This window comes from Ammospiza caudacuta, chromosome 1 (assembly GCF_027887145.1).
Source record: "Ammospiza caudacuta isolate bAmmCau1 chromosome 1, bAmmCau1.pri, whole genome shotgun sequence".
In the NCBI taxonomy this organism is placed as follows: Eukaryota; Metazoa; Chordata; class Aves; order Passeriformes; family Passerellidae; genus Ammospiza; species Ammospiza caudacuta.
Window position 1 is genome coordinate 32267656 of NC_080593.1, and position 26729 is coordinate 32294384.

A 26729-nucleotide genomic window follows, 5' to 3' on the forward strand; every position below is an offset into this window, starting at 1 on the left:
AAAGAATGGGTTTTAAGCACAGAACATCACTGGTGCTTAAGAGAGTAAATGAATAAAGGAGCAGGGAATGAAAATGTAATCACAAATCTCAGCTAGTTCTGTTTTCAGATTGTGCCATCTTCTGCATCCTCCTTTCTGAGTGTAGGTCTGAGAAACTATGTCCAGATGCCCCAAAGCCTGGCACATGATGTGAGACTGAGCCTTCAGTTCCTTATCCTTACCAGAGTTAATTAAAGTCCCCTATAACTGCCACTCTGGTTTCGCCATCCTTTTCTTTATTTCCTCCCTTTCCTCTGAGCACTCTTTTTTTTAAATCTTTCTCTTTTTTTCCCCCTCTTATCACTATCAGATCACGGAGGCTTTGCAGGTGGAAATGCAACAGCTCTGCATGCAAGTAGCCAAACATTGCTTCATCTCCTGGGGGGAGCTTGTGCTTTTCTTGCTCAGTCCCCATCCACTTCAGGGAGTCTGGACCATAGCATATGGCATTCATCATTAAGTCTGCCAAAGCTAGGGCTGAAACAGAGGCTGAGCTGCATTAATGCTGTGATTTCAATTCCTGCTCATTAGCCCTGTTATGAATTGTTCTTCATTTATGTTCTGTCTCAGTTCCAGAGCAAGCCTGAGGCGAGAGAAGCTCTTTCTGGGGGTGAGGCATGTCTGTGCCTGTGCTGTGTTTTGCCTAATGCCTGAGACAGCAAGGACTGTGGGTGATGGAGGGGGTGATGGAAGCTATTAGGTACTAGAGAAATACAAACTACTGACTGAAAAATCAAGTCACACTTGACTGAAAATCAAGACAATTCCAGGGTGTATCCTAGTAACAGCAGTCATCCCAAGTCCAGGACAATGCATTAGTAGGCTTCAAGGGTCAATGTTACCTGAAAATGTAAAGCTAAATAGAAGCTGCTAAGTGTTAATTGCTTTGCACTCATTCCTCTCACTACTGTTGCCAAGAAGACACCAAAGGTGATGGAGGGAGCATCTCTGTTTTTTATCTAAGAAAATGAGATATTTGTGCTCTTCTGAAGAAATCAGACACTTGAAGGTAGAAGAGTCAGAAAGAGTTGATTTGCTGGGACTTCTACTGAATCTGTTGTATTGTCTTGAAGAGGTCAAGAAGGTCCTGGGTGATATTCTGGAAATGCTTCCTGAGAAGCTTAACATAGCAGAAATCATGCAGGAAGACTATTGCCTGGAGACCCTATGCTCTGGTTTGCCTCAAAGAGTAAGGTGATGAACCTTCTACTTTCAGAGATCCATAGGTCTTTCAAAAAGCTGGACCTCAGTCTGAAGACAAATTAATAATTTCAGGGCGTTTTGTGGCTCTTTTGGTAATTAAAGAATAGTTATTCTTTATGTTTGCCTTTTCTTTTTCTCCAAATGGGGAGCTGAAGTTTTCTGCTCTTATGGAAGTGCTGAAATACACACAATATACACTCTTCTGTGATGTTTTGCCAGACACATGGACTAAACCAACATATGCATCCAAACACAGATTTGTCCACTGGCAAGTACCCCACAGTGACAGGGTTTAGCTACTATACAGAGCTATTCCAGTGATGTAACCCCAGCAGCCTTGTTCCATTCTTATTTCTTCCAAATTTTCTCCAAATGAAAGTCAGTTTTCCCTTGAAGTGGACATAGAATGGGAAATGGAATCTTGCGATCGCGAAAAGAAAGGCTTACAAACACTCAGGAAAGGAGATAGGATCAAATGAAATGCAATTGAAAAAAACAGAAAATCGGGAGTTGTAGTGTCTTCAAAAAACAGGCTGTGAGGAAAGAAGCTGCATTGCAAGGGACCAAAACATGCCAAAACTAAGCTCACAGATGTTGCAAAAGCAGGGGAAAAAGTCACGGAGGAAGACAAAACTTGGAGGGGAAGATATGAGGAAAATGGCATGGATACTTAAAACAAAAGAAACAAAAAAAATCTTTCCCTACGTGAAAGCCATCAAAAGGCATAACATGCCAGCAAGGGCAGGGACATGCATCCAAAGATTCCTCTATTGGTCCCCATTGAAATCGCAAGATTCCGTTTTCATTTGAACACCAAACGCTCTGTTAAAGCAAAGGCTCTCTCACCTCCCTTTGTCCCAAGTACCAGGCATGTTCAGCATCCTGTGGGATTCCTTTTTGTTAGCCCGCAATCAGCAGTGGTTAGACATGGATGAAACAGGGATTGTTTCTGGAAAGTCTTCTAATACCTCATGGCAATGTATGCTGCATTGTGCCATTATTCAGGACCTCTGTCAGAATCCCTCATGTTCCTGGTTTTTGCACTTTGCTCCGGCTCATTGGAAGTTTAAATATGAAGTTTAAATGCCATTGAAAACGATATCAGACAATTTGCATTTCAGAAGGCATCAGCTGTTAGCAAATTCTGGCAGCTTCTTATGGTGACGTTCAGGTTTCTCCCCAAGACAGCAGATTTAACAGGACTGAGCATACTCACATTCTCTGCTGCCAGCAACCCATACCATGCTGATCACCTTCTACAACTGATTTCAGACATACTTACTTGGGGAAAACAACAAATTCCACTGAAACAATCACCTTAGACTTACATAAGCTTGTACTTTCTGGTGACTTCAGCAATGCACTTCCTCTGTAGATAAAAGGACTCTACACTTGAAATCTGTAGTTTATTTTGTCTAAAAAAGCAGTTCACTCACAGCTGAGGCCGGAGCTATTGATGCTTCTCTTTTAGCATTACTGATTTTCTCATGAGACACCAAGGACTTGACATCTGGACACAGGACCTTCTGCTGCCAGCAGTGGTGAGGCTTTCTGGCTTGTTCCATCCTCAGTGCTTTCTGACAGGTCAGCAGTGATGGGTATAGGGCACCAAGCATATGGTTTCAATGTCAGATATTTCTCTGTAACTACTGGTGTTAGCTGTGTTGGTGATGCTGTCTGGAGAGTTAATCACAGCTTAAATAAAAAGATTAAAATCACTTTAAGATTAGAATAATCCTTTCCTGAAAGCAAGGGGAACAATCCAAACTTGTCTTGTGCTACTCAGAAGTGTGAGGACAGAGCAGCTAAGGAAATAAGAGCTTGATTGTATAGTTTAAAAAGAGGTTTAAAAGAGGTTTAAGAGTGCAACTTTTTCTACCATTGTTATTTAACTAATTCAGCGCATATATCATGGTACCATTCTGTTTTCTTCTATAAAAGAGTTATGAGGCTAATGAGAAAAATAAATCAAGTCTCCCAATCCTCTTTGTGTAGTTGTTGCCACAGTAGGGGATGGAAAACTTTCACCAGTGTAGTGAATAAAGCAGTAATCTCATTTCCTGTCACAATCACAGAACATTAGCTGAGTTGGTTAGAGCACGGTGCTAGTAACACCAGGGTTTGTGGGTTCAATCTCCATATGTATCATTCATTTAGGAGTTGGACTCAATGATTCTTGTTGGTCCCTTTCCCTTAGAATATTCTGTGAATCTGTAAATGTATGTTTGCATTTATTCTGAACACCACAGGAGCGCTTGGTAACAGTGTAGCTCAAATTCTGCATAGTCACCAATGGCACTGAGCTAAATGCTTCACTTGGCTAGCAGAAATGTGGCCAGGAGCTCCTCACAGGACACTGGCTGGGCTGCCATAATTCTCTGGAGAAGGGCTGACCCCACCCAGTCTCAGGCTTGAGCATGATGGCCCAAGAGGCTGACAGTTCTGACATTAGAATTACTGTCTGAATATAGAATTACTGAAAGCACTTTTTTTTTTTTTTAAGCTGCAATGCAGAGCAGAAACAACTGGCCTTTGGATAAGGTGTGCTCAATTGCAGATGTAACCAAAAGACCAAGGAGGAGTATGACCACCCAGCAAGAAAAGGAGCCTGTATCTGTATGCCTTCTGTGCAAGGTAAGAAATGAACTTAAATTGCTTGATCTCCTAGTTCAGGGACTCTATTAGGCAGTGAAGTTGCATCAAGAGTTGCACTAAAGCATTGTGACCCTATGAACAGCACCAAGAAGCTTAGGCATGGCGCTAGATTGCTGGCATTTGTCACTGTGGCTTTAAATTTCATACCAGCTTGGTGTTCTAATCATTAAATATACTTCCTGCACTTAAATAACTGTTAAGTATGTCTGAACAAGGCCTGCATTGTAGTAAAGCAGCAGCTCTAATCCAACTGAGGTTCAGAAGCTTAAAGACTATTCCAGAAACTATAAATTTCACAAAAATGAACTTCTATATATTTTTTGCAACCCTTAGAGGTGCAGAATAGGGTAGTAGCTAGCACATGCTAGTAACCTGGATCAAGTAACCTACATAACTGCAATTAAAAAAAAAACAAACCCACAACCTAACCCACACAAAAAAACATCAACCAACCTACCAACAAAACCCCCAAACCCACAAACAAACATAAAACCCCACAAAAATCGTCTCTAGCCGTTTTTTTTCTCTTACCTTGACTATAAGTTGCCAATTCTAAATAAAGAGATATAAAGAATTATGAATGTTTTATTTGCTGAGTCATAATGCTTAAAAAGCTTTTGGGGAGACATACCAAGAACAAAGGGAAGTACTTGAGAACACCTGTATTGTGGGTCCCTTCCAACTCAGAATACTCAGTGATTCTGTGATTAGCATGAGGTTTAATTAGGTGGGCAAAGTGTAAGAATTAAGGTTTTTTTTTCATCTGGACTTTTAAGCAAACAGTTATTGCAAACGCTGTAGTAGGGTTGTAGGCTGTCCCTGAATGGAAACCATGTTCACCTTTTGAGCTGCAACTCCTCTTTTAACAACCTTTACATGATAAACACCGTATTTTGTTCTTTTGAATCTGTATCTTCCTGAGACTGAAGCATTAAGTTCAGGAACAGTTCAGGCCTACTGTCAACATGAGATTTTAGTTTTAACTAAGAAAAGCTGTCAACAAAGCTACGGATCATTACAGAAAGGTGAGTGACTCCCAGTGGCAATCAGAGAAACATCATGTTCTTCACCAGACCTGAATATAATAAAAAGAAAGCCACTCCTTTGGAAAGGAGTTGCTACTACAGCAGGTAAACCCCAAGAGGGAAGTTAGGGTAGAGGAATGGAGCAATAGCAAGGTTGTCATTTGAATGGCCTTGAGTGTGCAGTTTGGGCTTGTGTTGGTGTTTACATATATAAAATTTCTTTATTACTAAATCTCTGCTTTTAGTAAAAGGGCATGTTAACGAATCCACAAGTACAGTCCAGACAGATGCTACGGACTCATCTCTGCATTCGAACATAGAGAGCATGCAGAGCAGGCCAACAAAATCTAAATCTAAATCAACCAAATGTAGTCTACACTACATCTGTATGTCCAAATGTAGCCTTAACTATTTAGCAACTGTTTAAACACAAACGATTCTGGTCGTGCACTACAGAACATCATGTAAAGCGGGTGCTACTATTACTGTGGGCACCACAGAGGGCTGTGGGGCCAGGAGCAGAAACATGGTTCAGGAGCTGACTTCAGCAATGCCAGACATTTTTTAAAAGGCTATTCCAGTGGATCAAAGGGAAAACAAGAATGTTTATGAATGTCCAGCTTATACAAGCAAAAGCAGGAGGACAACTTGTGTTTTGACTTTCAAGCTGAAAATTGAGAAGTCAGGTAAATGGGTTCCAGCAGGAATAGCTTCACTCCTGTCAGTTTCATACTAAGCTTTCAATAAAACATGCCACTTTCTCAGTCTTCCTGCTAGTAAAAAGAGAGATTTTTGACAGTCAGCTAGAGCAAAAGCTAGAGCATAAGTGTCACATTAAGGCTTGTGTTTTTGTCTCACAAAAACACAATCTTAAATGTAACCCTTATGTGGTCTATGTTGTTATTTCCTCACCCATCAATGTTGTGCTCATGTGTTTCTCCACATAACGATTATTAATCTCCAAGCACCATTACACTTGCTATAGGAAAGTAAATGGGAAACATCAGCACCAGGGTGTAGCTTGAATCACAAAATACTCTTCTTTAGATCAGTCTTTATTCTCTCTACATAAAAAGAAATGTGTATATTACAAAATTTTAACATACTTTAACATGCAATACAAATATCTGGCATTTAAATGAAGTTGTTTGAAAGTCTGGTTGTACAAATGAAAAAATATCTAAGCATGAACTGTAAGTAAAAAAAAAATTATTCCTGAACTCTGATATAGACCAGTTACAACAGGTGGTAGATGCTTCAGGCAGCAGGTACCTTACACAAAAACTGCTGGTGAGAAGTTTTGTTGGATTTTTTTACTGGGATATTTTTAAATTCTTTTTAAACATTCTTCTACTTTCATGTTTTGGTGAATAATTGCACTTTGGAATAAAACTTTCAAAAACCATCCTCACATTTGTTGATTGCATCACCTTTGGCTGGAATATAATGGCATTCAGATTAAAGTATCTTTTCCTTCTTTGCAAGGACAAGGTCTATAAACTAGAGGTGGTGAAACAGGTTCAGAAAGCAGATCTGGAATAAGAGATCTTTATGGTCAAGATGGTAGACAAGGGTGTTTTGTTTCTTTGAAGATGGGGTGCTTTGAAGGTAGTTGTTAAACACCCTTTCTGCAAACTTGCACAATTATATAAATAAAAATATTGCTCATTTTGACCAAGCTCTCCATCCTGTGGTTGTGTAGCTCTATTAAAAATTAACCACTCAAGGTTCAAGAGTGCCATTTCACTTAACATATAGGTCTGTGCATGTAGATTTCTCTACCAAAACATTTTCCTGAGAGATCTTTTGCGTAAGACCATATCAATCAACAAGTTTCCAATAAAGAAATGAATATGCTATATACTACAATTCTATTTTATGTAAAACATAATAATAAACTTCTGAAGTCAAACTGTTAACATATTAACCAGTTTCAGGCACGGCTTGAGTTCAGTGCTCTCAATTGTCATCCGCCAGTTGTTTTTGTAAACTAGAAGATATGAGAAAACAGTGTTAGTGCTTTCTAGGAAAGTCAGCTTCCCCAAAAAATTCCATTGCTGAAGATGATAACTTCCAAAACAGCACTTCTATACACTTCAGCCAATCAACAGGGATTTCAAAACAGGCAGAAGCCTTTCAATTTTTTAATCAAATTAGTTGTTTACACAGACAATATACATCACTTCAAATAAGCTGCTTTCAGCCAAGGAAAATATTTTAAATCCAAGAAACTTCTTTTGCATAGGTGCAAGATTTGCCACAGGGCACAAGAAGTCAAATGTTATTTAAAGGGCTGTAACAGTTTAAAAAAGAACAACCAGAGGGCAGAGCTCTCACCTTTCCAGGTACTCCTTGACATTGTTGTAGCCATAGAACTTGGCCAGGTGGATGAGCATGCCGGTGGCACAGCGCCCGTCCCGCCGGCGGCAGTAGCTGCAGTTGCACACTCCGCGACAAGGAGGACAGATCCAGGCCTACAGGGGTGTGAGTGTGGGAGAGGGGGAAAAGTAAGTTATGAAAAATGTTATACTGGACTTCTTGTTGCTCAGAAAAATGTGAGTATGGCTTCCACACCACGTGATTGTTCAGGGCAAGGTTTTACAAGCCTCTGTCAGCCAGCCAATCAACCTTATTAACATTTTCCAAATTCTGCAGGATTAACAAAATTATTAAGTGCTTGACTATTTCTTACTCTGAAGTCTCAAGTTCTCTGATGTGTTCAGTATTGACTTTTAAATAGACTGAAGTCATCTGAAATGCCTAACACTCATTCCATGCTAGGCTGACTGTGGTCAACTCCCTAGAAAGAGATGGGTACCCACGGTAACAAGTTCCTTTGCCTCATTCTGCCTGCTGGTACAGGACAATTCCTGGGACTGAATTAACCAGCTGGTACATGAAGTCAGGTACCCCCAAGCTGCCCAGCAGCTGCACATAAAAGCACAGGTGCTAATAGAGCAGCCACTGCCACATTGGGCTAGCACATCATGGCTATTAGTTAATACTACAGATCTGCTCTTGGCAAAAAGGTTTGAACCCCATTACCACGAGTGTATTCTTAACATCACAGATTAGTAACAAAGCTGTATTCATTAAACTTTCATTCCAGGTTCAAAAATGACACTTACTGGATCAAGCAGAGCTGATTTCACATCTTCACCATATCGATTTCGAAGACAGGGCCCACAGAACTGCCCCCTGACCCCCCCACAGCCCTGCTTGCGACAGATTGTCTTTGTATCAGTTGTCTTCTGTCGACACTGGTGGCAAGTACTACCCTAAACGTGGAATGGAAGAGAAAAACATTTGCATGAAGGACATCTTAAATGCCCATTGAAGAGCTTTCCTAATAATAATAAGCACAAACTTCAAACCAAGGTCAAATTAAACAATGAAGAGGAAGTTCTGTTACGATGTAATCATATGAAGATGCTAGGAATTTTACAGAGACAGTGCCAAGTTTCAGTTGCATTAGAAGTCTCAAATTACATGAACCTCATAACCCTCTTCTCTCTAGGAAAAACCTAAAAGTACTGACAAAATTATCTTGTGACTCATCCCTGCCAATACCATGGAGCCGGACATACATGGTAAGATGATCTTTATGATAACCAATAGCCCAATCCAGTGAAAGCAAGGAAGGAGGACTTCCATGAAGAACACTGGACACCACACAACCTGTACAGAAATGTCATTTCCAGAGGTACAAAGAACAGCAGGGATCACTATTATTTAATGGTACAACACAACACTTTTATTAGCAAGAGAGACAAAAAGGATACTCTTACTAGTGGCAAGTAATAGCTATAGCAAACTTGACTTAATAGCTCTGTGGCACAGAAACACTTTTCAGGGGTAAAAAGCCAGTGGGGAGTATCAACCATCACAGCCAAGCCCAGAGAAGTCTGGCAAAGCTTTCAAAGCTATACTTGTGTGACAATGATGAGCTGAACTCCCCAGAGCCTCAGGAAAGGAGACCTTTTAGAAAACAGCAGGGAAATAGTGAGAGACTTTTCATTTCAAGCACAGACACACTGAAAAATATGGCAACCACTTACAAGAACTTTGTCATAGATTTTGTCTCTAACAGTGATTGCAATGTTGTCCAAGTCCTCCTCAGTTATGTCTTCTACCGGGCGATGAGACGAGTACTTGGATGATCTCCTCCTTTTGCGAACTCCACAATCCCCCTGCTAAACAAACTCATCTCAATACCTTTTGTCTGATCTCATGAAGCATCTGTCACCACACTTGGTGACAAATTCCTTCAATGAGTATGCAGTCCTCAGCTGGCAAACTACAGGCTCATGCACCACTGAAAGAACGGGGAATAGTTTCCAAATCATCCCTGCCCCTTTCTCTCCCTCTCCCTCCATAATCTTTTCTCTACTACACTTTTTATTAATTTTATTTAATTCCTTTCCTTTATTACTACTTCTATTTGCACAAATCCTTGACACGTTTTTACTGCTAACTTTTCTTTGTATTCCCTCTCCTCCTCCACTGTAACTCTTCATACTCCATTTCTTCCCTCTCAAAATCAAGAACTGTGATCATCTGCCTTCCCATGCTTTCATCCTTCAATCTCCTTGTATGTTCTCTAGTTGCTTTCTCCAATGACAATCTCCAATGTTCTGCAAAAAAAAAAACCTCTACTGAAGTTTTAAGTTAGTCCTGCCAATCCCAGGCCTTTCTTATTAATCTGTTATTTGGAAGAGAGTACTCCACTCACCACTAAGTGATGTTTTTTTTCCTTCTAAATAATTATTCTCTTTGACCCCTATTCATGAACAAATCTCATCAGATTCTTACTGAGCCTTCCCCATACCTGTCTCTGAAAACCTCATTTGTCCTTCATTCTAGATCAGTTCTGTTCTGTCCAAAACAGTCATTTACCAGCCCAGGTTCTCATTTGGTGCTACTCCTCTCCTCTAATAGCCAAGTTCCTTCTATAATGCTTTAACTATGCCCAGCACTTGCTCCTACAAGCAGAACTGGGATCCAGCCTTTAAGGATTCAAACTTAAAGGGTCTTCCTCATAAGGGCTATAAAAAAATATAAGCAAGACAAAGGACCACCATAGGCTAGAGGAGGAAAAAATCATATTTTTAAAAATAGGAAATATTAAAATCTGCAACTTTTCAATTACTAGCCTGTACATTAACAGTTTGCTGGTGCAGATTCCCTTAATTTGTTCTCAGTTCAGCCATATAACTCACATCTTCCTTCTGCTATTTCCAGAGAAGGATTTTTGCCTTTTTTTTTTTTTCCTGAGGCTGGTAACAGAGAAGATCTGCTTTGCCACCTCCACCACCCCACTGCCTTGCCACTCCAAGGTTTTGTACATTACGGGCTCTTGTAATTTTCAGATGAAGAATTAATAACAGACCACAAGTTAACTGCCTTATTATGCCCGAGTAACCCTGGTCACAAATAGAGCCCACTTAACAGGTGAAAGATGAGACAGAAAGGCCTGGAAATAACTTCTTCTGCAGCTAATCTCAAAGATTTTCAATAACTTTGCGTATGTGATGTCTGGTCTAAGTGCTGGCCAACAATTTAAATGTTTCCTAGTTCCTAACTACTGGAGATATCAAAATCTGGCAAATACCACACTGAGTCTCTTCAAGAGGTTTTGTTGTCTGTAGCTACAGATGTGTTCTGCAAATTTGACAGCTGACACAGTAAATTTTTCTAAGGCAAACTTTTCTGGTGGACGAGCAGTTCTGGTTGGGTTCATTCGGCGTGTTATCTGGCCTTCAGAGAATGTCCTCCTTGGGGTTTTCTTCTGTTTCTACAAAGAGAAGAAAATTCCAGTAACTGTCTTTTCAGTTATGTTTGTAGTGTCTAGAACACTACAAACATAACACTAGAAACAACCTGAAAATATCTGTACCACACTTGCACTATCATGAAGAGATCTACTGCTCTCCTCCTCCTTACTTGTTAAGCCAAACCCCACCACCAAATATACTCCCTACAGACTATTTTTTTTGCTACTTTCAAAAATCACACCTTAACGTCAAATTCTGTTCCAATTAACATCACAGAACTATACCAAAATTTAACACATGGCATATTAGGGTGGAAGCCAGGTCTCACTGCTCTTTGGTAGCTAAATATTCTGATTTTCCCACAATCTGAATACACAATCGAGGAACATTGAGGAGTACACAGTTTGAGGAACAAGCTGAATTCTCATTAATTTTCTTTTAAACTTTTTTAACTGAAAGGGTATTAAGAAGCTGCTTCCTTTAGTTCAAGATTCATAATTTTGGAGATTCTTGGGAGGTACAAGATACACTCTTCACACTGTCCCACCTCCCAGTTACTGCATGATTGAATTCATGCAACCGAAGTCCTACATGGACATCCACCAAAGACATGGTCCTTTGTCATACAGTCCTTCAAGGTTTCTTCAAATCTTTTCAATTTATAATATACATGGAAAAATGCTACTCTACAGAGAAAGCTGCTAAGCAAAGTTTCTCAGCTGCTTAAAGCTCAGAAAAGTCAATTGAAATAACTACTGTATAATTCCTGTTTGTGTTGAATGGCTCAACTTCATGACCATAGTTTTACTGGGAAGGGTGGATTTTAGAAGAAAGGTCTACAAGAGAGAAATAAACAGAATCTAAATCCAAAGCAAAGCAACTACTCTTCTTTATTCCCACATATTCAGACATTTGTCCAAAATCTCAAATAGTATTTCCGGAGCCAAAAGGATGAAGTAGCATCTTATCTTGGTCTTTGTCTTTCTTCATAAATTATCTTAAAAAATTCTGTTTCCTCACGTAATCTCTGGCACTTTACAAACCATAGCAAATTTATACAAATGAAGTGACCAAACCCAAAGAAAACCAGAACAAACTTGCTGAAAGTTTCCAATGCAACACATTAAGTCCAACATCTAAGTCTAACAAAAATTACTGTCACCACCAACCAGTACTGGGAACTTACTGCAGGAGTCGAGGAGGGCGTTTTCACTGGGAACAGGTCCGGTATGGAATTCAGTTCTGCCAGCAGCTGGGCAAGCTGGAATCAAGTGATGTCACATTGAAAACTCACTGCAACTTACAAAACAAGCAACACCACCTACCATCCATTCCTCACATGCACTTCAAATTACAGCTCAACATGTGCAAGGAACCTTTATGAAAGCACTTAAATAAAGTGAGGCTCATAAAAGGCGTTTATTTACTCTGCCATGAGCAAAAACTCTGCCAACAATACTAACTTCATAGCTCCTACTAATTCTTACTGGGAATTAAACTGGTCAGATTTACATAGTGTCTTATCAAAGCAGCACCAAAGGAGTACATTACAACATGGTAATGATTGATAACAAGAAATGAAGTTCATATGATAGGAGGGAGAAAAAAAAGACAGGGTGCCAGAAGACAGTAAGAGGTTTCCAGTGAGCTTTTACTGACTGCAGACACATCTGTGCTCTTTGCCAGACAGCTCTGCACTTAAGCAGCGCAGACACTGGGTACACACTCATTACAAAGTTAGAGAGCAACTAAGCCCCACTTGCAGTTCCCCCAATGCATGCATGTTCTGATCATGTACAGCATCAGAAGTACTTCAGCAGGATGATGATTTCTTGCACCGTGCACAAGATGTCTTGGAAGTACATTTCCACATAAGCAGTGGCTGATAGGTACAAAAAAGGCACTGACCTGTTCTGGAATTCCAGAATGAGGCTAACTTCTGAAAAGCCACTGGTAGTGGGGATGAGCCAAGCTGCCAGCTCTCTGAGATTGCCACAGCCATCAAGATATTAAAAGCTGAATACAGTATTTCTCAGTAAATACTTCAGTGTGGCATTTATTAAGAGCTATTTAATGCCATTACAGTACTGCTCCTAGGATGCCAGTGAATTTCACAGTGGTTGAACTGCAAGGAAGAGTGGAAGGTGAGAAGGACCAAGGAGCAGCAAGACCAACACAACAGTAGTGGGAACACACGACAGATTAGAAGTGCAGGTACAAAGCTGAAGCAAGTTTTTACACAGGAGCTGCAGTACCACACCAAGAGGTATTGCTTAAGCCCCAAGACTCTTTGGAAGCTGCAACTTTCCCTGAAACATAGTAAAACTGAAGGAGCTACTAAAGATTTAACATCAGTTTGGATTACATAGCAGCATGATAATTAAAGAGAGCTGGTGGCATGTTGGATAATAAAGGAAAAAGCATTAGTAAATGATCAGTTGCTCTTTTCCACACCTACACACACAAACACACACGTTCAGCAGTTATATAGTAAGGCAATACTGTAAAAATCACATCCCACACAGCCGAGAAATTACATTTATCATCCTCAGCAGCTTTTAGCTGGCTTTCCAATCAGTAACTGCAGCAGATCTGTCACACACAAACAAAAAGTAGAAACACTATTGGGCAAACAACACCATAAACCACCTGAAAGAACCAGCTGGTTTTCTGATATGTTCTGAAGGCTGCAAAACTTGGTCATTTATAACTTTGTTCATATTCACATTAAAAATTCTTAGTTCTACTCTGGTTTTAAACTTGACCAGGCCAGTCCCTACTTGAGATTATTTTAGGGGTAATTGTCTGAGTGCTGAGGGTCCTTCAGGGTTTTCCCAGGTAGAAAATGTCACCATAAGATTTTCCTAAAGTTCCAGCACAGCACCAGCAGGGACCCTAAAATTCAAGTTTGCTAAAGCTAAGTAATTGGATGCAAATGTCAGAGAAAAAAAACATTGCTCTTAAGTCTTACCATGGCTTTATTTTCTTTAATATTTATGGCTCTCTTAAGCAGTGCACTGGAACTTTCCTCCTGTGTTTCTTTAATGTCTTCTTCAGACTCTGAAGCAGAGCCCTCTACTTTGTCCGACCGCTTGAGGTTTATTTCTTTTGAAAGAGGCGTGAGGGATTCACTGTCCTTTAGAGGTAAATCAGACAAAGCCTGTTCAGGCACTTTTTTCTCAGATGACTTCCTGGTGGGAAACTGTAAAGCAACACGAAGGCCAAAGCTTCTTCTCTTGGGAGAAACCTTCTTCTTCATCTCTTCCTCCTCTTCTTTCTCATTACCCAACAAATTATCGCGTTCTTCATCACTCAAGTCTGACTCCACCGTCTACAGGTAAGAAAAATCCCACGTTACAATATTGGCTCTGACATAAGAGAATTAATTTTTAAATCCCTAGTTCTAGGCAGCATTCTTTCCATCCAAAGGAATCACCATAAATTCACCTAAATTAACATCTTTTTACAAGTTCACAGTATGCAACTTCTGCCTGTGCAGAGATTAACAAAACATCTACACATTAGTGTTGTCTGGGATACAGACATGGCTGTCTCCAGAGGAACAATCTTGCCCAGTACAATCTACAAGCAGTGGAAGTAGTTCCCATTTCTAATATGTGATGCTACATTAAATAAAGCATTCTTTCCCTCTTTTAGGACAAGACTTTTTAATTCAGTGTGAAAAAAGAGCATCATAGTGTATCAGAAAAATTCCTACAAAAACATGAAGTTTACACAGAAGAGACAGGAAAAAAAAGAAGCACATTCACGTGTAGGTGTGACTGCCTTTACCAGAACTTCTTTCTTGCTCACATGCACCTCGTTTGAAGCAAAGCCCTCAAACACTTCTGTTTCAGAGTCAGTGTCCTCAGTGAAAATCCTCCGCAGCTCTTCGGTGAGGTATCTGGACTGAAACTGGAGCCCCTGCAAAAACATCACTCAGGAGCTGGGAAAGGCAGTCAGACATAGAGTATACACACTGCCACAATGAACAGGTTTGGTGGGTCAAAGCAGTGCCAACTAAATAGCATCCTGTGAAAGCACTTCGCAGGCAAAGCCTGTCTAAGAAACAAACAACAAGAAGACAACATTCAGATTCAATATTGAGTTGTTTTAACTGCAAGATTTTTCTTCTTCATTTTGAGGACAGGGCTTTAACTGAGCTACTTCTTGTGGGGGAAACTTTCTCTTTCACTTCTTCCCTTCTTCATTACTATCCAATAAAAATAAACTATCAGTTTTCTTGTATGTAAATTATCATGTTGTTTTATGTATTTTCTTCTGGTTTATGTATTTTCTTCAACAGGCCTTGAAAAGAAGAAAATACAAATGAGAGATGGGGTCTGCTCCTTGTGCTGTTACACCATCACTGAACTGACTGGTACCAACACAGCTTTGAACAGCCTGACCAGTATCCCTCCACCTTTCACCTTCTCAACTCACTGGTTTTTTTATCATTCCCATGTGTTCTAGGGTAGACAGCTCCTCAGTTTCAGCCTATAGACCAGGAAGTAAAAAGACCTCATTAAAACACTCTTCATGGTATGTACGTTACATGCCAATTAAACACAAGGCATTTACTAAATAGAAGTGTATTTCCATACTTCCAACAAGAACTAGTAGAAAACCATTTAATCAACCTGTTCCTGCAAATCTCTTGAGAGACTTGTTCCTGGTAGGAATATAATCCATGTTCACATCACACCTGCCTCTTGAAAGTCAGCAACATATAAGTTTATTTCCCCAATTTTCCTCTGTTACTTCTTCCTCCCACACAAGAAGCAAAAATTACCTTTAATACAATGCATTTGCTAAATATCTTTATTCTTCCTTTCAATTCCCTCCCCTCCCTGACTTTAATTACACATTTCTTTATTTTAAGATAATATCTGGTGAAAAAAAGATACAATAGATGAGTGGAAAAACTTAGAGGGGAACGGGAGGGGGGAGCCACTGCATATGCTGTTTCTTTACACTTAAACATCTACAAATTATTATGGGTAATTGTAATGAGTTTTCTCTGAGGAAAATTACTTTATTCTTTTGTTGATAGCTGCAGTGCAGCTGCTTGAGAAAGGAACAAACACAATAGGGAAGTTACTTTAAAGTTAAATTGCATTTCTTGGAGGAAACTGAAGATTTTATGTATTCTGTGTTTTTATGAAATTCCACAATGAAGGTTGATGGGGGAAATATGCTATTTGTTAGCTAAAGTAACTAAAAATAACACACCTACAGCTATGTTGTTCATCTATGAAGAACAGTCTACATCAGGTAAAATACACACCAGGGATACCTATTGTGGGAGAAATTGTGGGAACTGGCAGAAGTGCAGAGATGATCAGAGCAGGACTGCAGAAAGCCCTGGGGAAAAGCAGGCACACAGAGGTCACTACTTGCTAACTCATTTGCACTTCAGCATCCAAGGGAACACCTGATGCACCAATAGCCCATTTACCACCCCAGCAGGGCAGCTACCTTGCCTCCTTTCTCAAGAACTGAATTTTTCTGAACTTCCCATCACTTTGTCCTTTGCATCAAAACCCTTTTGTTTCTTGCACAAGGTACCTTTTGCAGCAATTGTGGTGTTTGGCATCATGAACACAGGATGATGCTCATCCTGATGCAGGGCCCTGATGTGCAAGGACTGCAGATTATGCTGCAGTTGGATGGAACTCAGGGTATTTTTATTGTACCATTTAGTGGTAAAGAAATTAAATTCAATACTGATCAAGATTTAAAATAATTCTTATCCCAAGGGAAACACAGGAATGATAAGGAAGGTTGCAGTGCAAGCTGTAAATCTGGAACAAGTCTCACAGGGATTCTCAGCAATGCATGTTAAACTAACTATCTATCTCTTCCATAGCATTTTTCATCAGAGGATTTTAAAATGTTTTGCAGAACAGATCATTATCATAAACTCTATTTCACAAGTTGGGAAATCAAGGGAGGGAAAAGTACAGTCAGGTGTCTGCAGCCCCCAAGCAGGCAAAGCAGAAGCTCCCACACAAGGTTTTCCCTCCACCACCAATACCGCTCCCCACTGACCTTTCTTGATACTCCGCACAAAACCACAAATGCAAGATCAAGCTACCTCCTGGTTTGCTGAAGCTGCCAGTACTGCTGTCTAGCAACAACATTACAAACCAACTTATAGCCCAGTAATTTAATTACATCTTGGACACTATCTTTCTCCATAGCACAGACTGCAGCTCTACTCCCAAAAGGTTTCTGCACTCTCCTGGGGTCACTTTTCTATAAAGGCTGAGAAACAGTACATATTTGTAACAAGCCTTATTCTGTCTCTTTCTTTGGCTAACACTAATCATCTTCCTTGTCATCAGCGCCCCTTAACCGGGCACTGACCTGATGAATTAGGAAAATAAAAGAAAAATAATTCAATTATCTCATTAATGAAACAGAGGGACCTCTGCAAGAGCACAAATGACAAAGGTATCTTATCACACATTAGCCCATGGCTATCAAGCATGTAATTATATGTTTCCAAAAGATTAAAAACTAAATTTTTTGCCACCCAAGACAGCACATCAGTTCTATTCTTTTCTTGAGAATTCAGCTGGTATCTCCAGCTACCAGAGAAGAAAAAATATCAAATCATTCTGATAATCCAAGCCACTTCATCAAGAGAGCAAAGAACCAGCAGACTGCACTACTACAGCAAGAGCTGATGCTTTCTCTGGATTACCACTATTAAAACACAATTTTAATGCAGAGTCAGCGCAGAGATATTTCTGGAAGAAATACTTTGAAGTCTACATACTCACAAATGCCCATCTAATAACCAGCAACATCTTTCCAGGATGGTAATTCTCTTTTTCCTGTTTGCTACACTTACCTATTTCACTTAAACTCATCTTCCAATGAAACACATTTTTATATTATGAAGGAGTTTTGAAAAGCAACCACTAAACCCTAAATACTAAGTTAGTTTACTTTTAAGTTTAATATGGGCACTGTAAATTACAGGTTAAGGTGAGAGTTATAATTCACACAGTTTTGACACAGGCTCAGAGTATTACTGCATCCCAAGAGCATAAATGGACTATGGCAACCTGTTCCTACCTCTTTTCCAGACTCCTGGGAATCAAAGCTAGCACAGTTGTTCTCTGACAAGAAGCTCTTTTCAGAAGCATCATCTTGGAATCCTGGAAAATCTTCACTGTCACTGGGGGTATTAAAAATGCTGGCCACATCCTTGGGTACCTGTTTCTGATTCAAGACAAGACAGAAAACATGAGTCACACACACCAACTTAACAGGAAAACTCAAATTTGCAACCATACAACTTATGTTTATATTCCTATGCAAACACGAGTCTGTAGCACAAAATATGCTATGTGTAAATTGCACCTCATTTAGCTAAACTCCAGGAAAATTCTGTATAGACTGTTTTAATCCCTGAATACAGACTCAGGATCTGGGATTGGGAGGGGATGCAATACACAGGGTGTTCAGCTCCACAGGAAAGTACTTCAGAGACCTAAAAATACATGGGTGTCTCATCTTTGCTAGGGCACCCTTACCCATGGGGAAACCCACCAGCCCTCCAGCTCTTGCAGAGAAATGATGTCTCAGAGGTGAGGAACACAACCTCAAACATAACACAATGCTAAAGTACAAAGAAACCTGACCTTTAGATCTCACAGTACCATTATGGATTTTAGTAGACACTTGGCTAACTCCAAAAACAAAACCAATGCATTTCCTTCTCCTTGGTCAGTACTGTCACAAAGCTTCTCCTGTGATACTGTTTAAGAGAGTGAAAATGTGCTAACCAAGAACATTTCTCCTTTGCTAGAAGCCCACCAGGAGAGGGGGAAGCACAGCCAAGGGCACATAGCCTTCCTCAGGTGAACAAGGTCACAGCTTCAGCGTTTAAGAAGTTCACTCTCAGCCTAGGAGACTCATAACACCACTTCCAACCATTCCACTGGGCCATACACTTCACAGCAAACACGTTGGACAAGGCTCTGCATGTGCCAGGACAGTAAGAAAGCCTCCAGAGAGTTCCCATGTGGGCTGCTTCAGGATCTGGTTTGTGTAAGGATGGGATGAATAAGTCAAGCCTTAAAATCAAGGAAGAAGGCATTTTGCCAAGTTTCAGAACACATTTTCACACATCCAAGTATCACCTGTAAAACTATTCTGCCAGTCACACAAATGCTCTGGGAGAAAAGCGTCTGCATTCCTCACCAGCATCAAAACACTTGTCCTCTACATCCCCTCACCTACACACCTCACACACACCACTCCAACCTGAAACAAGCCTCTCTCCTCTTTGCTAAAGCCACACTCTCATTAACTCTCAGGAACATGAGATCAATGACTGCCTGGTCAGAGGCCAATTCCTCATCTCAAAGAGCTGTTTTCCAGCCCTGGATATCCACCAGTACATCTCAGATGAGGTTCAGAACCAAGAGCAGACTGCCCTTTTTTGCTGTCACAGAAAACTAAGGTTGCTCAAACAGGGCATATAAAGATGTTTTTTTTTCAAAGTTTACTTGTGGCAAGGCAAGTGACCCAAAGAAGGTTCATTCTCCAAAAGTAATATAGCTGCAAAGGTTCCATTAAAATAGCAAGCAGTACCTTCACCAAAGCATCACTCTCTGAAATAAGCTAGAGTAAAGGGTGAACAATTTTATTCTAGTTCTAACCTTATAAAGCCTATGTAGGCTGATGCAAAACCAACTTACTGCTGCTGAAGCAAGAGTAGAATTCACCTCTGAAAAACTGACCCTCTCAGGCCTATAATGGCATGATCCAAAGTACAGTTTCTAAAGTCATTCTGTCCATATCAAAACCCCTTTGGATATTCTCTCACTCCTACCTCCTACAGTGAACATTCAGAATCCACTTCTGTTGTTGTGGAATTTACTCAGTACAGAGCAGTGCTAAGAATGAAGGATTGTGCATTTAAATGGAAAAACATACGAGGAGCTGAGAGTCTCCCTGCTATAAATTGCTTCCAGGAGCCACTGCATTAGTTCTTGTGCTAATCTACAGCTGAGTTAGCCACTGCTGTAATTACTGTATGCCTGATTTCTTCTTGTTCATGTATAGCTTCTTCATCTGCACCAGAGGAGTCATTTATGAGGCTGTAATTATTGATTTTGAACAACAACAAAAAAATTCTTTCCCAGTAGGAACTTAATTTTTTTGCATTCCCAAATTCTGTGGTACTGGTACTGATTTAAGTAACTCACTGTAGAGCTCCAAGGATTTTTAGTTTGTAACTTGCTCTCCATAGCCTGGGTAGGAAAAATCGCAATTTGGTCACTGATGAGTCCCTGTTTTACCAGAAGGGCTTACATTAATAACAGACAACTGACAAGGTGGACATACTCCAGAAGTTTAGAAAGGGAAGCCTCATGGTCAATCTTGATTAGCAGAATTATTAGAATCTATTTCTGCACCTGAAATTGTAAGCCAAATTTATTTCCAAGAAAAGTCCACTGACATAAAAGACAAGCTTGCAGCAAACATCTCTGTCATGATGGGTTCATCCACTGTCATTTATTGTGTAGTCCTGGAAGCCACAGACATTCCCATCTTCAACTTTCAATTAAAATACATTCTGAAACTGATTTACAATCAGCATCAGAGCCTAGGATTTCCACTCTTGTCAACAAATTATTACACACCAAGAAATAAAATACATATTTGTCTAAACTGAAATGTCAAAATAATCTATTTAAAACATCAGTAAAACACAGGCACTCCAGGAGAGGATCTTTACACCACTAAATCTCTAAAAAAGTCATGAAGGCAGAGATGTGATGAACGTTGCAAGCTTGCTCGGGGAAAATATTTCAACATGAACAGACCACAATGGACTGTTGAAATGCTGCAGGTGTGAGAAATACTGTCTTTTAAATATACCTGTTACAAAGGCTAAATACCAAAAGTCTAGTGAAAGCTGGAAATAATTCAAAGCTGCTGAAAAAGTCAGTCTTATTTCTGGTAGGAAGTTTTATATCTATAGAACTCATTTATTTTTGCACATAAAACACACTTAGTTGTTTAAAACCCCTACAAAGTACTATTCAAAAGTATCAGCAAACTTTCACTGCTACAGATGGCACACAATCCAACAACTGCCAGAATAACAAATCCTACATTTCTGCAGTAGTCCAAAACTCAAGACATTCACATCTCTCAGGTTTTCCTTCTCTAAATTAGACAATATACCACCAGGACACCCAGGAGCATACTGGGATGGGTTGGGCTGCATGGAGATCCCAGTCCCACAGAACCAGGGGCCAGCAGCTGGTATGTGCCCGTGGAGGCTGGCAGGTCTGTCACCAAGGGCAGAGGGTGACAGAGGCTGGTAGGGTTGTCAAAACTGTTTCAGTCACATGAGCTACTGAAAAGTAAAGAACCCAAGGTCCCCAGCAGTCACAAGAATATTTTTCCAAGCACTCTACCCATAAATTCCACCTTGTTAGACAAGGAAAAAAAGAAAAGTCTGAGGTGAGCTGTTTTGCCATCCACATCAACAGGAAGAATTTTCATGTTCCAATTGAAAAAGCAACTTTCCTGACACCAAAGCCAGAAAATATGCAAATTGCCTGGTAGGCTGTGAGGAGAGAACACTTGCCTGCAAGCAAACCAGTGTATTTGGTGGGAAGCATGTTCTTTCTACAGCACTGACTGCCATGTCTAATTTTTTAAAGACTTATTTGCACAGATCACTTTCCCTGCCAATTGTCACACTAGCACATTCTTCTCCAATGGTGATGCATCAGCAGAACCTACAGATGAGAAAGCAGGGCTAGATGTAGTTCTCCATTTTTGCTCCTACCATGGGGAAAAAATCAATTGGGCTGTGTTCTCTTAATTCAATTTAGCACAATGTATGGGCATTCCTACTGAAAGCAGAGGACACACAAGTTCAGTCACATTCAAACTCAGTCAGACTGAAATAATCAAAGTTTAATTCCACGCAGATACTCACAAACCAAACCTGTGCAAAGTCACACCTTCAGCACATGCTGGAAAGGCTCTTGACTTGCTCCAGGTTCAGAAGCCAGCCTAAGGCACACATCACCCAAGGGCACTGCATTTGGCTCGTACCTCAAAGGAACAACCTCAAAGGAGCAACCGAACAGGGAAGCACTCCAAGGCTGACAATTGTGGGCAGAGCTAAAGAATAGAGGGGCCCAGACAGAGTGTCAGTAGGTGCCAGACCCATAAACCAGAACTATGCAGAAGTCAAGATCCTGGTTTTTCCATTGGAGTCACAAAGACGAACAGCACTTTAAAAGCTTAATTTTAAGCACCATACAAATGTGTGAAAGACATGGAAAGCACAGAGATATAAAGCCCCAAACTGCAGTGCAAAAGAATTACACAGACTGGATGCATGGTCAAAAAGACTGTCACCCACACAATCAGCCCAAGACTCGTGGGCATCAACAAAACCTAGGAAGGCAAGGAAGATCGCAGATAACCTCCAGGATTTCTCAACATCATTAAAGCACAAGAAGCTGAAATCCCCTGGACAGTGAAGAGTATTCCTGGCATAAGCAGCAGGAGATGGAAAGGCAAGTGAGTGTTCTGAAAGAAGGAACAACTGATAAAACGAGCAGTCATCACCCACTTTTATGATCTTTGCAGGAATAATTTGATTCTAATGTGAAGATGGATTATGCCTGAGCCTTTAATCTGTCACAGCAACAACTCCTGGGACTTTGAGGGTACCCCCTCAAAAGGTTCTGTCAATTTTCACACCAGTAAACCTACTGCTCCAGGAAATTTTGGTAAATTCTGCTGTTTTCAGAACAGCCAGCCAAATACGGTCTCTGTATTGCCTTTTCTAGACTGATAATAAGCGAATGTCCATAAGGCTACTTTATCCTAAAATAAGGAATGCCCAAGTACCATAATCACATGGCAAATCATTTAAAATGTCACCTTCCATGGGCAGTACCTTCCTGGAAACTATTTCCGACTCTTCAAAAATGCTGGTAGTGCTGTAAGTATCAGCATGCCAGCATATGAACACAATACACACTATAAACTGCTACTATTCCTTCCTTTGTACCATCTAATCACACACCAATCCTAACAGTTGTAACAACTATTTCTGAATTTATTATGAATTATTCAAGAGCATCCCATGGTGATGCCTAACTACTGTCCAAGCCCTGGTATTTCAAGGAAATCTTTTGTACAATACTGCAATGCACCCTCACTTTGTGCCTGGTCTGCTCAAGTCTAGGATTTGAGTTCAGGCCTTGTGGGTGCAAACAGTCACAGTCACTGCTGTGCCGGGACCTGGTAAATCAGACCCTGGGACAGGAAATGGAACTACAGGTCTTGTGACTCAAAACAGTTTTGTACTGCTGACATCTTCAGCAATTGTTTTCAAATTGGAGCATGTACTCACAAGCCAATCTGCCCGTCAGCAGTGACGGTCTATGACTTCAGAGGCAAAGAAACCTTCACCACCACATCCTTCTGGCCCTGCCAAGACTGAACTAACTGCTCACCAATGTATCACAAAATATACAAAAACAAGGCAGAGCAAGCAGAAGGTTTTGCTCAGACAAAAATAAACTCCCATGAGAAACAGGAAAACACCAAGAACAGACTTCTGCCCTTTGCTGAGCCTTGAATGAAACATGATGTGCAGCATTTAGCTGTGTACCAGAAAGGGAACTAGTAGACAGTAAGAGTCTTGTGTTACAGTACCAGAGATGCGAATTGAGTGCCATGTGTGTCTGTTGTCAAACAGGGTTATCCCAAACTGTTTTATAGCACCCTTATCTTCATACTGCCAAACGGAGAGCCTGAGGTCATACAGAGGTGGAAGGTCTTTGCGAGGACAGAGCTCTAATAAATATTCCAGTGGCTGTATTACACTTCAGTTCCACAGAAACCCCTGTAAAGCTCCAACTTTCCATCAGCAAGAGTTGAATGAGATGCTGAACTTCTTGCTCCTTCCCACCAGCTGGGAAGCTCAGCATGAAGAGAGTCAATTTAGACTACATATAAGGAGAATGGTAAAACACTGCAACAACTTGTTTAAAGAGCTGGTAGATGTTCCACCCCTGAAAACATTCAAGGTCAGGTTGGATGGCTCTGCGCAATCTGAACTAGTTTAAGATGGCAACTCTCCTTCGAGGAGGTTGACTAGATGAGGTCCTTTCTAATCTAAAGTATTCTATGATTCTATAGCGATACTACCTCCCAAGATTCGAACCACACAATCAGCCTGATGCACCCAAGCATGCGCCCCCAGGCTTGGACCGGACCAGACCACAGGGGACGGAAGCATGACTCTCAGGGGACTCAAATATGTGGCAGCCTTGGCATCGCGGCCTTCCAAAAGAAAAAAAAAAGGAAACAAAAAAGGCCAGAACTAAAAAGAAATAAAGGTATTGGCTATTTCTAATGTGGTATCCCCAGGCTCACAACTAATTAATTGTCAGTGATCCACTCCAGCCTTTACTAGAGCCTACACAAGTCCCAGCACAGCTGCAGTTGGCCCACGCCGCTGCTGAGTGTCCCAAGGCCGCCCTCAGGGCAGCTTGCACCCCATTCCCGGCCTTTTACAGCCGCGGAGCGGCCGCGCCACGTGGATGGCTCCCGGCGGGACCGCGGGCCGCCCGGTGTCCCGGCCAGCGCGCTGCGCCGGGGGCGGTGCGGGCGGCCGGGGGAGCCGCCCCGCCGCTGGCGGGCACTGGCCGGCGCTGGCGGGCAGCTCCTCCGACCCCTCATGCCGCGGGCGGCGGACAAAGGCCGCCGCTGCCCCAGGCAGGCGGAGAGCTGCGGGCCGGCTCCCTGCCCTCGGCGCCCGGCCCCGCTCCGCCAGCCCGCGGGCCGCCTCACCTTGCCGCGGGTCCCCGCCGCCGCTGCCCCCCGCCGCCGCCGCCGGCCGCGCCGCGCCATGGCCGCCCGCGCTGCCGCGGGATGAGGAGGAGGAGGAAGGGGCAGGGAGGAGGGGCGCGGGGCGGTGGCGGGGTGGAGCCGCCCGGCAGCGGCGGGAAAGCGGGCAGAGGGACGGGGCACCCCGCGTGGCCTGCCCCGGGAAGGACCAGCGCTGTTGGGATGCTGCTGCGGATCCCCTGGGCACCCAGCATCGTCCAATCTTTCCTGCACGCTTTTCGCTGGGCGGCAGCTGTTCGTCTGAAAGCGGTAGGCTTTGGAAGGAAATAGGCTTTTATCCTCCAAGTAACTTAAAATGTTTATTTACGCAATACAGGCGGGAAGTGTAAGCCTCTTGAAACCTCGGGGAAAAAAAATGGGAGGGGCGGAGGGGGAATGATGCCACTTTCGAATGAAAATAGTAAAGTCCAATCATTAGTTCAGCACTGCAAGTTCACCACTAAGCCAAGTTCCCAAGTGCCACATCCATATGATTTCTGAGCACTTTGAGGGATGTGATTCCACCACTTCTCTGGATAGCCTGTTCCAATGCCTGACCACCCTTTAAGTGAAGAAACCTTCCCTGGCAGAATCTCAGGCCATTTCCTCTTTCCTATCGTTTGTTCCTTGGGAGAAGAGACCGACCCCTATATCCTTTCAGGCAGTTGTAGAGAATAATAAAGTATGTACCATCACCCTTGTACCATCTTTTCTCCAGGATAAACAACACCAGCTCCCTCAGGCTCTCCTCATCAGACTTGTGCTCCAGGACCTTCACTAGACCCTTCACCAGCTCAACTGCCCTTCTCTGGACACTCTCCAGCACCTCAATGTCTTTCTTGTAGTGAGGAGCCCAAAACTGAAAACAGGACTAGAGGTGTGACTTCACCAGTGCCAAGCACAGGCAGACTTTAATGCATTCCCCAGCTTCCCAAGTCAAGAGCCTTTAGCTTCACTGTGAAAGGGATGGGAAGCAGAACTGTTCCTTGAAACAGCAAGTCAACAGTTCAAATTTCAAAATATCACGAATGCAGGAAAATAAATCTAACCAGAAAAATGTAATTGGAAAAAAAGGGAATATATCAAATTTTAAAGCATTTTTCCTCCACACAAGGTCCCATTTAATCATATTTTCCACTGTGCAGCTAGTAGAAAGATGAACACAAAACCAGGCAAAATATTTTTTTCTAGTTTCCTCTGAATAACCTGTATTCCTCAATTAAGAGGTTTAATTTTTATTAAGAAATTAGCAACGTTTTATGTGTCCCTTTTTAATCAAGGGGATTGTTACTAGATTAGGTACTTTGTGTTGTGATTACCCAGTAATTCAGTGAGAAAAGCTACCCTTTGAGCAGAGAGGTGCTCCCAAAGTTTTCTGATGGGTGGGGTGGAAATCTGTCCCACTGGCACTGTGCCAACTGTTCATCATCCATCTCAAAAGGATGAACTTGTAGGTGGCTCAGAGGGAAAGATCTCTCTTGGAATCAGCAGTGAAGTACCTCAGTGTTTGCAGTACTGTAAAATAAAAGTGTGCCTTTGCCATCCTCCTTATGGGATTTGAGAAAACAGAAGAGTAATTGATGACTATGTCTGAACTGGGGATCTCTGTATAAGGTCTCAGGGTATGTTTCACACCCAGGTTTCTGTCTGGTGTCTTCCACAAGCCCTCTAGTCTGGATAGCTGAAATAGAACAGCAAGAAATTGACTTGCACATGTAATCTGGCTGAAATAAACCCGTAATAACTACTTTTATGGTGTTTGAATTGATAAAAGCAAATCAGAAGAACCAAGTGTGTTACTCTGTAGCTTACCTTCAAACACAATTGTGAATTGTCATGCTAAAAATAAATTCAGATTGTTTTGACTATTTCAGTACCTTCTGGATGACAGAGATGTAAAAGCGATATGTATTTTTTCATTTAGGGGAGCGCTTCAAAATGCCCAGTGCAGTCTGCCAACTCTGATATCAGAGTTCCCAGGTCTGACTAGGTATTTTAAACTCTCCACTGTAAATATTGTCATAAAATAAAAGTTAGAGGAAAGTTACTTTTTTTTTTGAAAGTGAAGGACAGATGAGATGAGTTCTTCCCCTCTCTCTGAGGGGAAGAGCCTCTCCACCTACCATTGCATCTGATCCTC

General features: G+C 41.5%; 1 protein-coding gene across 1 annotated transcript; it reads right to left on the minus strand.

The window, feature by feature from the left end:
• Positions 1–5986: 5986 nt before the first annotated feature.
• On the minus strand, positions 5987–24613 carry CDCA7L (cell division cycle associated 7 like). The gene is made up of 10 exons (XM_058812014.1): positions 24554–24613; positions 17783–17929; positions 14489–14620; positions 13668–14027; positions 11883–11957; positions 10534–10716; positions 8981–9112; positions 8051–8200; positions 7260–7396; positions 5987–6912 (listed from the first exon to the last, which is right to left on the minus strand). Exons 1-10 carry the CDS (start codon positions 24611–24613, stop codon positions 6882–6884), a joined length of 1407 nt encoding a protein of 468 aa, XP_058667997.1. The 3' UTR covers positions 5987–6881.
• Between the last annotated feature and the right edge of the window lie 2116 nt (positions 24614–26729).